The sequence below is a fragment of the Pseudophryne corroboree genome, chromosome 11 (assembly GCF_028390025.1).
Source record: "Pseudophryne corroboree isolate aPseCor3 chromosome 11, aPseCor3.hap2, whole genome shotgun sequence".
Classification (NCBI taxonomy): Eukaryota; Metazoa; Chordata; class Amphibia; order Anura; family Myobatrachidae; genus Pseudophryne; species Pseudophryne corroboree.
Window position 1 is genome coordinate 297,485,135 of NC_086454.1, and position 12,368 is coordinate 297,497,502.

Here is a 12,368-nt window from a genome sequence, read left to right on the forward strand (position 1 = left end):
ATGTGTTTAGCTGATATGCTTGGCAGGAGTCTCACCTGTAAAAGCCTATGTGCAGGTGAGCCTCAGACCAGCATGTCTTATGTGGGTCTTCAACCTGCAGCCCTCCAGCTGCTGCGGAACTGCACATCCCAGCATGCCCTGCCACAGTTTTGCTATTAAGGCATGCTAAAACTGAGCAGGGCATGCTGGGATGTGTAGTTACACAACATCTGGAGGACCACAGGTTAAAGACCCATGGACTTTAAAACGAATGTGATAGCAATTGCCATGTTTATTTATAATTCTATGTGATAGAGTAGTACTGACCAGATGGGGAAGACTTTGGTGCAGTTGGTCAGCTTAACAGATGCTGCAGCAAAAGAAACTAACATTGGGGGTCATGCTGACCCGATCGCTCGCTGCAGTTTATCGCAGCGCAGCAATTGGGTCGGATCTGCGCATGCGCCGGCGCCGCAGCATCCTGGGCGGCCGAAGGCTGTTGTATTGTAGCGATCGCCTCTGCCTGATTGACAGGCAGAGGCGGTCGCTGGGCAGGAGGGGGCTGGACGGCTGCGCATTAAGCCGCCGTTTAGGGGGCGCGGTCTGGCCAACCCAGGCGTGGCCGGACCATTGTCGGGGGGGGCGGGCCACGGCGGCTGCATAACATCACACGCAGCTGCTGGGGCCCGGGCAGCGAGGAGGTTCTCCCGGCCAGCCGCAGCAGCTGCGCTGGCCGGGAGTTACTCCTGAAATGCAAAAGTATCGCCACTGTGCGATGCTTTTGCATTTCTGCAGGGGGGGGGGGGGGCGACACTGACATGCGGGCGGACTAACCCTGTGATGTGCTGAGTGCCTGATTCTAGCTGTGCTAAATTTGGCACGGCTACGATCAACTCGGAATGACCCCCATTGCCTGTTTATAAAGTATAAAGAATGCAGCCTGGAGTATCTATAATACATATGGTGAGTGCAGAGCTTCTGTCAGGGCAGTACGTGCTCTGTGTTTTTCCTACCAGATCCTACACTCAGGAGGCCATTGCATGTTCTGTTAATGCACCCTACAGGTCCAGAGAATGCCTATTGCCTGGACACAGTGGATGCAGCTATTTATTGGGCCAAAAAGTATTCCTTATAATGGGATGTCCCTGAGAATACAGCCTGTTAATTCATGAGGGTCTAGTGACATCACAGAGAATGCAGTCTATCAATTTGCTAGAACCTAATCAGATGCTGTCTGTCATTTCTCTATTGCCTTTTAGAAAATGATAGACATCATGTGATTGGTTTCTATAGGCAACATCACCAATTCTCTGGTTTAGAAGCTTTAGTAAATTTACCACTTTGTGCATTCCTTATGTCATGTACATCAGTAATGTTACTGGCCCAATTTTTAATTGATAAGCTAATGAACACATATGTAGCCCACAAAATGGCTGAATTGGCTGTACAGTAGGTGACAGGTAACATTAAGGATAATAATCAGTATCACATTTGTCACGCACAAAATAAACCGTGTTCTTCTGCTCTGTTGTGTAGGTTGGGATTGACATGGAACATTTTCCAGAATTTGAGAGTGATGTTGATTTTACAGAAAGAATGATCTCTGAACAGTCTGTCTTCTGCCTCCCTGCTACTGTAAGTCATTATAATCCTTAAAAAACACATCTCAATATTCATTACAGCTCCCATGCCCCCCGTGTACAGTCCAGCTACCCATGCCCCCAACATACTTTACAGCTCCCATGCCCCAGTGTACAGTCCAGCTACCCATGCCCCCAACACACTTTACAGCTCCCATGCCCCAGTGTACAGTCCAGCTCCCCATGCCCCCAACATACTTTACAGCTCCCATGCCCCAGTGTACAGTCCAGCTACCCATGCCCCCAACATACTTTACAGCTCCCATGCCCCCAGTGTACAGTCCAGCTCCCCATGCCCCCAGTATACAGTGCAGCTCACATGCCCCCAAGTGTACAGTCCAGCTCCCATGGCCCCAGTATACAGTGCAGCTCCCATGCCCCCAGTATACAGTGCAGCTCCCATGCTCCCAGTACACAGTCCAGCTCCCCATGCCCCCAACATACTTTCCAGCTCCCATGCCCCCAGTGTACAGTCCAACTCCTGTGCCCCCAGTATACAGTCCAGCTCCCCATGTCCCAGTATACAGTGCAGCTCCCATGCCCCCAGTATACAGTCCAGTTCCCCATGCCCCCAACATACTTTACAGCTCCCATGCCCCCAGTGTACAGTCCAGCTCCCCATGCCCCCAGTGTACAGTCCAGCTCCCATGCCCCCAGTATACAGTCCAGCTCTCCATGCCCCCAACATACTTTCCAGCTCCCATGCCCCCAGTGTACAGTCCAGCTCCCCATGCCCCCAGTATACAGTGCAGCTCCCATGCCCCCAGTATAAAGTCCAGCTCCCCATGCCCCCAGTGTACAGTCCAGCTCACATGCCCCCAGTATACTGTGATGCTCCCATGCCCCCAGTGTACAGTCCAGCTCCCCATGCCCCCAGTGTACAGTCCAGCTCCCATGCCCCCAGTATACAGTCCAGCTCTCCATGCCCCCAACATACTTTCCAGCTCCCATGCCCCCAGTGTACAGTCCAGCTCCCCATGCCCCCAGTATGCAGTGCAGCTCCCATGCCCCCAGTATAAAGTCCAGCTCCCCATGCCCCCAGTGTACAGTCCAGCTCACATGCCCCCAGTATACTGTGATGCTCCCATGCCCCCAGTGTACAGTCCAGCTCCCCATACCCCCAGTATACAGTGCAACTCCCATGCCCCCAGTATACAGTCCAGCTCCCCATGCCCCCAGTATACAGTGCAACTCCCATGACCCCAGTATACAGTCCAGCTCCCCATGCCCCCAGTGTACAGTCCAGCTCCCATGCCCCCGGTATACAGTGCAGCTCCCATGCTCCCAGTACACAGTCCATCTCCCCATGCCCCCAACATACTTTACAGCTCCCATGCCCCCCGTGTACAGTCCAGCTCCCCATGCCCCCAACATACTTTACAGCTCCCATACCCCCAGTATACAGTCCAGCTCCCCATGCCCCCAAGTGTACAGTCCAGCTCCCATGGCCCCAGTATACAGTGCAGCTCCCATGCCCTCAGTATACAGTCCAGTTCCCCATGCCCCCAACATACTTTACAGCTCCCATGCCCCCAGTGTACAGTCCAGCTCCTCATGCCCCCAGTGTACAGTCCAGCTCCCAATGCCCCCAGTGTACAGTCCAGCTCCCCATGCCCCCAGTGTACAGTCCCGCTCCCATGCCCCCAGTATACAGTCCAGCTCCCATGCCCCCAGTATACAGTCCAGCTCTCCATGCCCCCAACATACTTTCCAGCTCCCATGCCCCCAGTGTACAGTCCAGCTCCCCATACCCCCAGTATACAGTGCAACTCCCATGCCCCCAGTATATAGTCCAGCTCCCCATGCCCCCAGTATACAGTGCAACTCCCATGACCCCAGTATACAGTCCAGCTCCCCATGCCCCCAGTGTACAGTCCAGCTCTCATGCCCCAGGTATACAGTGCAGCTCCCATGCTCCCAGTACACAGTCCAGCTCCCCATGCCCCCAACATACTTTACAGCTCCTATGCCCCCCGTGTACAGTCCAGCTCCCCATGCCCCCAACATACTTTACAGCTCCCATACCCCCAGTATACAGTCCAGCTCCCCATGCCCCCAAGTGTACAGTCCAGCTCCCATGGCCCCAGTATACAGTGCAGCTCCCATGCCCTCAGTATACAGTCCAGTTCCCCATGCCCCCAACATACTTTACAGCTCCCATGCCCCCAGTGTACAGTCCAGCTCCCCATGCCCCCAGTGTACAGTCCAGCTCCCAATGCCCCCAGTGTACAGTCCAGCTCCCCATGCCCCCAGTGTACAGTCCCGCTCCCATGCCCCCAGTATACAGTCCAGCTCCCATGCCCCCAGTATACAGTCCAGCTCTCCATGACCCCAACATACTTTCCAGCTCCCATGCCCCCAGTGTACAGTCCAGCTCCCCATGCCCCCAACATACTTTACAGCTCCCATGCCCCCAGTATACAGTCCAGCTCCCAATGCCCCCAGTGTACAGTCCAGCTCCCCATGCCCCCAGTGTACAGTCCCGCTCCCATGCCCCCAGTATACAGTCCAGCTCCCATGCCCCCAGTATACAGTCCAGCTCTCCATGCCCCCAACATACTTTCCAGCTCCCATGCCCCCAGTGTACAGTCCAGCTCCCCATGCCCCCAACATACTTTACAGCTCCCATACCCCCATGCACCAACCCAACATACTTTCCAGCTTCCATGCCCCCAGTGTACAGTTCAGCTTCCATGCCCCCAACACTTTCCAGCTTCCATGCCCCCAGTGTACAGTCCAGCTCCCATGCCCCCAACATACTTTACAGCTCCCATGCCCCCAGTGTACAGTCCAACTCCCGTGCCCCCAGTATACAGTCCAACTCCCCATGCCCCCAAGTGTACAGTCCAGCTCCCATGTCCCCAGTAAACAGTGCAGCTCCCATGCCCCCAGTATACAGTCCAGCTCCCATGCCCCCAACATACTTTACAGCTCCCATGCCCCAGTGTACAGTCCAGCTCCCCATGCCCCCAGTGTACAGTCCAGCTCCCCATACCCCCAGTGTACAGTCCAGCTCCCATGCCCCCAGTATACAGTCCAACTCTCCATGCCCCCAACATACTTTACAGCTCCAATGCCCCCAGTATACAGTCCAGCTCCCCATGCCCCCAACATACTTTACAGCTTCCATGCCCCCAGTGTACAGTCCAGCTCCCCATGCCCCCAACATACTTACAGCTCCGATACCCCATGCACCCAACCCAACATACTTTACAGCTTCCATTCCCCCAGTGTACAGTCCCGCTCCCATGCCCCCAACACTTTCCAGCTTCCATGCCCCCAGTGTACAGTCCAGCTCCCATGCCCCCTACACTTTCCAGCTTCCATGCCCCAAGTGTACAGTCCAGCTCCCCATGCTCCCATCATACTTACAGCTCCCATGCCCCAGTATATAGTGCAGCTCCCATGCCCCCAGTGTACAGGCCAGTTCCCCATGCCCCCAACATACTTTACAGCTCCCATGCCCCCAGAGCACAGTCATTCTCCCTTTGCCCCCAGTCTATAGACAGAGCCGGCCCTAACCAATATGATGCCCTAGGCAAGATTTTGGCTGGTGTCCCCTAGCACCACCGCTGGTTCTGCCTCTGACCTTGCACCTATTTCCCAGCACCATCACCCCTCACCCATAGCAGTCCTTGTACCCCCTATATTTTAAATAGGAACAGTTCGCACATTTGACGCACAGCCCAAAAAGGGGCATCTTCTTGCTGGGAAGGGGCATGGCCACACAATAGTAACCCCAATTCCAATTACGCCAGTACTGCAACTTTATTCACATTTTATCTTGTGATAGTGTCCATAATTCATATTGCAACCCACAGCAGTATCACTTTACCTTATAAATGTTACTCCTCACAGTAGAGACCCTTATTCACATTACCTCACACTGAATTGCTCCTTATTCACATTACACCACACCTTATTGCTCTTTATTCACATTAGACGACACAGTAGTGCCCTTTCTATATGCAACGCCACACAGTAGAGCACCTTATACACATAATGCCGCACATTAGTAATACATTTATACACAATTCCACACAGTAATGCCCCTTACACATATGAGACACATTAATGTCCTTATAAACATAATGCACCTTACACATTATGACAACCTTTATTAATGCCATTTTACACATAATGTCCCTTACACATATGCCGCACATTATTAATGCCCTTATACACATAATGAGTGACACACATAGTGCCCCTACACATTTGCTGCAAATTATTAGTGCCCCTATACACATAATGACACACATACAGTAGTACCCTGTTACACATATGCTGCACATTATTAATGCCCTTATACACATAATGACACACATAGTGGCCCTTTACACATATGTTGCACATTATTAATGCATTTTTGCATAATTAATTGCATAATGCTCCTTACACATATTCTGAACACTACTGCACAACCAACCCACTCACATGCACACAGCACTCACACTTCCACTAACACAGTGACCTCTGCCTCTGCTTGGATACAGATGTGTCCTCACAAATCTTGCCTCAATGCTAACGTCGGGCACTTTTTTTTAATGAAAATGCATCTTATTTGCATTGCTATGTGGCTAGGATGCACAAGCAGCTTCTGCTGATTAAACTGATATGCAGCATGCCTATATACTGTGTGAGACTGTGGCTGTATCTGCATATGAAATGCTACATACAGAATATAGGCATGCCGCATATCATTTTAATCAGCAGAAGCTGCTGATGCCCCTAGGCATATCAAATGCCCTAGGCAGTTGCCTAGTTTGCCTATGCCTATGGCCGGCTCTGTCTATAGACCAGCTCATCCATGCCCACAGAATACAATACAGCTACCCCATGTCCCCAGCAGAGGTGTAGCTAGGCGCCATGGTGCCTGGAGCAAGGTTATGATTTGGCGCCCCCTCCCCTGTACTGAATTGGGGGCCTGGCCAACATGTGGTGGCATGTTACATTTGAAAGTAAAAATATTTAAAAATTCTAAATTGGTGACAGGACCTTGTAGAGCTCAGGGTGAAAGTTTCCTCTGGGTACTGCCCCCCCCCCCCCTTCCCCCTCACCAAGTTTAAAACAGGGTTGTGGATTCATGGGGAAGGGGTGTGACCACAGAATAGTACCAATTCACATTATACCGCACAGTAGTTTCCGTTAATAACTTTACATCACACAGTAGAGATGCTTATACATGTTACACCCCAGAAGAGCCATTTATACACGTTATGCCACAGTAGAGCCCCTTATACACATTATGCCACAGTAGAGCCACTTATACACGTTATGCCACAGCAGAGCCCATTATACACGTTACACCACAAAAGAGCCACTTATATATGTTATGTTGCAGCTTCTAATGCAGAGAGAGAGGTGCTGCAGCATCAATGTAGAGAGAGATTCTGCAGCAGCCGGGGCAGAGAGGGGTGCTACAACAGTCGGGGCAGAGAGAAGTCTGCAGCAGCCAGGGGCGGATTGGGAACAAAAAACGGCCCTGGAAAAATTTGTACTAGTGGCCCCACATGGGCAGCACCAGAGGTGTAAGGTCTAGCCATGGGCCATGGCAGCAGCACCCTCCCCCCAATACTTTCCAGATAGTGGACATGTCCAGCATCAAGGGGGAAGTTAAAAGGAAATAAAATTACATATTATGGACACATTGGGGGTAATTCCAAGTTGATCGCAGCAGGAAATTTGTTAGCAGTTGGGCAAAACCATGTGCACTGCAGGGGGGGGGGGGGCAGATATAACATGTGCAGAGAGAGAGAGATTTGGGTGTGGTGAGTTCAATCTGCAATCTAAATTGCAGTGTAAAAATAAAGCAGCCAGTATTTACCCTGCACAGAAACAAAATAACCCACCCAAATCTAACTCTCTCTGCACATGTTATATCTGCCTCCCCTGCAGTGCACATGGTTTTGCCCAACTGCTAAAAAATGTCATGCTGCGATCAACTTGGAATTACCCCCATTATACGATACACCTTTAGAATTTAGGAAACTATATCATTCTTTAGAAAGATATATTTTCTTGCTTATTACACCAACCGTATCCCAATCACTATTCACTCAATCTTATATGTCAGCCAAGCAGGCAGACAGAGCATACACTAGATCATCTGCAATCACAGGCTAAGTGGCAAAGTCATTTTCATATATGCAAATTATTTGGCATCTTATTCATTATGTCTATACATAGGACCACATGTCCTCAAACAAAACAGGCCCCACGGTTGCGTCGGCCCACCGGGAATCTTCCCTGTAGACCCTATGGCCAATCCGCCTCTGGTAGCAGCAGAGGCAGAAAGTGGTGCTGCAGCAGCTGGGGCAGAAAGAGGCGCTACAGCATCCAAGGCAGAGAGAGGTGCTGCAGCAGTAAGGGCTGCAGGACAAAAGTAACCCAGCTGCACAGCTACAAGCAGACAGTTGACATATAAAGAGGTTGGGCAGAGCTCCGCCATGTGCTGGATGTCAGTGTCTTCTGCTGTCAACACTGGCCTGACCTGTTCACCAGCTAGTCTCTGAGTCCCATCTGCGCCCTCTAACTTTTTTAGCGCCCGGAGCTCGCGCTCCACTGGAGCCACCCTCGCTACACCCCTGGTCCCCAGTATACAGTGTAGCTCCCATGCTCCCACATACATTCCAGCTCCCATGCCCCCAGTGTATATTCTACTTCTCATGTCCCAGCATACATTGCAGCTCCCATCCCCTCAGCATACATTCCAGCTTCCATTACCTCTAGTGTATAGTCCAGCTCCCATGCCCCCCCCCCCCCCCCCCTGGCATGTAGTCCTCCTACACATGCCTCTAGCATTCAGTCCAGCTCCCATGCCCCCAGTACACAATCCAGTTCCCATGACCCCTGTTCAGTCCAGTTCATATGCTGCCAGTATACTGTCCAGCTCCCATGCCCCCAGTATAAAGTCCAGCTCCCATGCCCCTATTATACAGTCCAGCTCCTATGCCCCCAGTATAAAGTCCAGCTCCCATGCTCCTATTATACAGTCCAGCTCCCATGCCCCCATTATACAGTCCAGCTCCCATGCCCCCAGTATAAAGTCCAGATCCCATGCCCCTATTATACAGTCCAGCTCCCATGCTCCCAGTATAAAGTCCAGCTCCCATGCTCCTATTATACAGTCCAGCTCCCATGCCCCCATTATACAGTCCAGCTGTATTGCCATCATGAGAATAGAGTTTTAACAGCTGTATTAGAGACATTTTAAGTGAGTATATTTTCTGCATGCTATTTGAGGGCACAACCACTGCCAACGCTGTGCCAGCTTCATTGTGCAGAAGCAGAACACATTCTGATCTTAGATGGAGTATAAAAGGAAATGTTGGTATTTCTCCAAAAGTCGATATGACCCAGTTATGGATGGCTTCATAGCATAAATAGGTTCTAACTTCTCACATGTTCCAGTTTTCCAAGCACAGTACCAGTTATACAGCAAACATCTGCAACTTTATTATTTATGTTCCTATTCTCTGAAATAAGAACACATGGATGTTTTTTTTTAGTGCTTAGTTCATTTTCTGAACCATAGTACTGCACTAGTTACTGTTTTGCCCTATAATAGTGCCCTAGTTTGTTTTGTGAACCATAGTAGTGCCCTAGTTACTGTTTTGCCCCATAGTAGTGCCCTAGTTACTGTTTTGCCCCCTAGTAGTGCCATAGTTTATTTTCTGAACCATAGTAGTGCCCTAGTTTACATTATGTCACATTGTAGGGCTGCCAGTACACAGCATGCAACACAGTATACCCAATTCACATTATAAAATACAGTGTCCCCAGTTCATATTATGGGGCGAATGCATCAAGCTTCGCATTTTGCATGTGATGCATCCTGCGACTCATCGCATGCATATTAGCGTTTATTAACACCATGGCTGCCATCAGAAATCGTGGGGCCCAGGACTGACAAAATAGACAGGGCCCTCCCCCCCAACAAAATTTTTTGCTGCACTGCTCCACCACTATGTGATGTCATACATCGTGAAGTTACATATGGGTGGAGCGTAACAGACCTGCAGGAATGATTTAATGCACATGAAGGTTTGCTTTAAGAAGTCCTTCCTGCGCCTCAGCCCGCTGTTATACACACCTGTTGCAGCTCTCCAGGTATCGGCGGTAGCAGCAATAGGTGGGTCCCTCTCTCTGTAAGGGCCCGGGACACCAGTCCCCACAGTCCCCCCCTGATGGCTGCCCTGATTAACACTGTAGGCATGATTATAGCAAAGGACAACTCTCCCAATGAGAGCTGTCCTTTCCGGTGTGGGGACTCTGGGTTTGAGTCCATCTGCGCATGTTTTGTATGACGCATGCGCCACGAGGGGTGCTAGGAGAGATCCGGTTGGATCCCTCTCACGGCAGAGTATGATAAGACACACATAGGCTTCTACTGAGTAATGCAATCTTAAGATGGCATTAGCCATCGGGTTAATTAATTCTGGAGCTTGATGCATACGCAAAAAGCAGCCAAACCTCCGAAAATGCAGTGTGACCTCTAAAAACGTTTTCAAGCATCAAACCCTATGCCAGGTTACAGTGCCCCCAGTTAACTTTATTCCACACTTTAGTGTCTCCACTTCATATTGTGCCACATTACAGTGCCCCAGCTCATATTATATAACATTAGAATGCCCTCCAGTTCATTTTATACCACATTACAATGAACAGTCCTAGAACCATAACCAAATATATTGTAAGCCCCAAGGCAAAATCTTGTAAGGGCCCCTATGTACCTGCCAATGGTGAAAAATGTATATAACACATGTAACTGTGACAGGGAAGCTGGCCCCTCTCAGTTCTGGGCCCTATAGCAGCTTCACTCTCTCCACCTATGGTAGCTATGCCCTTGACTGTATAGGAGACTAAAATAAAAAAGGGAGATGCTTGTTTTGGCCCCACTGCTGATGTTGCCTCAGTGCTAACTCCTACAACCCTCATCTCTTCTTTATTCCTTCATTACAGTGTTTTGAATATCCCAACTACTTCCGGGTCGTTCTCACGGTTCCAGAGGAAATGATGGTTGAGGCCTGCCGACGCATCCGGGAATTCTGTAAAGAGCATTATCAGGGTGGAGAGGCCACACTGGACCTGGAATGTGACAAATAGATGAAAACCTGGGACATTCTCTATATGAGCCTTCCAGCTAATCCTCAATGACTCCACTTGCCAGGCCTCCTTCAGCTGGCATCCAAGTGTCAGTATGCCATTGTTCTGTGACCCCAAGACTCAGCATGCTGTCATGGTAGCACCCCCAAGTGTCAGTTTGGCATTGTACGGGGACTCCCAAATGTCAGTGTGCTACCCTTGGGGACCACCAAATGTGTACCCCAAGATAAGCAGTTCCAATGGAGCGTATTGCAAATCTGATAATCAGAAGTCTACACAAATACATACTGTGCTCCTGATTTAGGACTTAGGTAGGCAGGCTATACCTCCCTAGATTACACGTAAGCAACCTGTGAAGCTTCAGCTGCTGTTGAACTACTAATTTCAGCATGCCGTTGTTGCAGAAAAGGTGCCGCAGGACGTTTACCTCTGCCTAGACCAAAAATTGTCTTAGCGTCACCCATGTCTGACGCTACAGTACAGAAGTATTAAGAGGTCACAGGACAGCACATGTTTTATTCAGCCACTTTATACAACCTCATTATATAGTCTGCGTGCCTTTCCTTTACGCTACCAGTTATACCTTCAGGTGGTTCATTACCAGTATATTTATTACAGGATGAGAGAAATCCTTTTATGTTATTTTTGCCGGCTGTCCCGGCTGCTCATTATCCATAGTGCAATATAGCACATTGGACATAATCTTCCATACAGTGTCACTTTTTACATATATGTGCTATATCACATTCTCTAAGTGCATGCAGTCTTCCTATACTATATATCTATTTTAAATTAAATAAGTTATTGTGTGTTTTGTATGAATAAATATTGTTTTCATTGTAAACGGGTCATGTGTCCTTGCATTTGTTTTCTTGACCTTCCCAATTAGTAGAATCATGGAGACCCCTTACCTGGGATGTGACTAATAGCCAACCACCAGTGATTCGCTGAAATCTCCAGGTATAGCAAGCTGGACATTTTTAAAGTAAGTGAATGAGCAAGACTGGGGTTGAAGACAACTGATTGGATGGCCATGGCCGGGGCTCCGAGATTCCGTTTGTCTCCCACAGCATTACATCCGGCCCCATATATCTATCAATATTGTTCATGTGAGTGATCAAGTCTAAGGTCATCAAAGGAAAATGATTAGTAAGCTAATGATACTAAAATTTACTGGTCAGCCATTTTATAGTGCATCCAACATTGTCCCATAGGTGAGGGAAAAAAATCATCCTGCTAACCTAGTCAAAATGAATCAGAATCAAATGAAATGCAATTTAGTCCAGTTAGTTGGTAAATCCATTCATGTCTCAACCTTCTCATGAATGTTTTGGTGGTACTACAAAATGGCTATCGCCACCTGGATTGAAGGTACAGGTGTGATCAAAAATTTAATAGAAATAAACATGTCTGTTATCCCATTATATAAAATCTTTTGCACAAATATTAAATGAAATATAGTGCACCGATCCATCTCTCCTATTGCACTAGAGATGAAAATTCAATTCACGGGGGTTGTCCGCATAATGCCATCAGAATGCCGCTACCTCAAAGACACCAACATTGCAGTGTTGGACTACTGTAATTATCGTGGCTGTAAGCACCCGAACATCATTGCAGCACTTGGCTGGGAAATGAATT

At 49.1% G+C, this 12,368-nt stretch overlaps 1 protein-coding gene across 3 annotated transcripts in view; it reads left to right on the forward strand.

The window, feature by feature from the left end:
* The window catches only part of TAT (tyrosine aminotransferase), a 57,311-nt gene extending 45,737 nt beyond the window's left edge, over window positions 1-11,574 (forward strand). For all 3 annotated transcript variants that reach the window (XM_063945499.1, XM_063945500.1, XM_063945501.1), the window contains 2 exons: window positions 1,516-1,614; window positions 10,584-11,574. In XM_063945499.1, coding sequence (XP_063801569.1) covers window positions 1,516-1,614; window positions 10,584-10,727 — 243 coding nt within the window. In that variant the 3' untranslated portion in view covers window positions 10,728-11,574. The remainder of the gene's footprint in view (window positions 1-1,515; window positions 1,615-10,583) is intronic.
* Window positions 11,575-12,368: the final 794 nt, after the last annotated feature.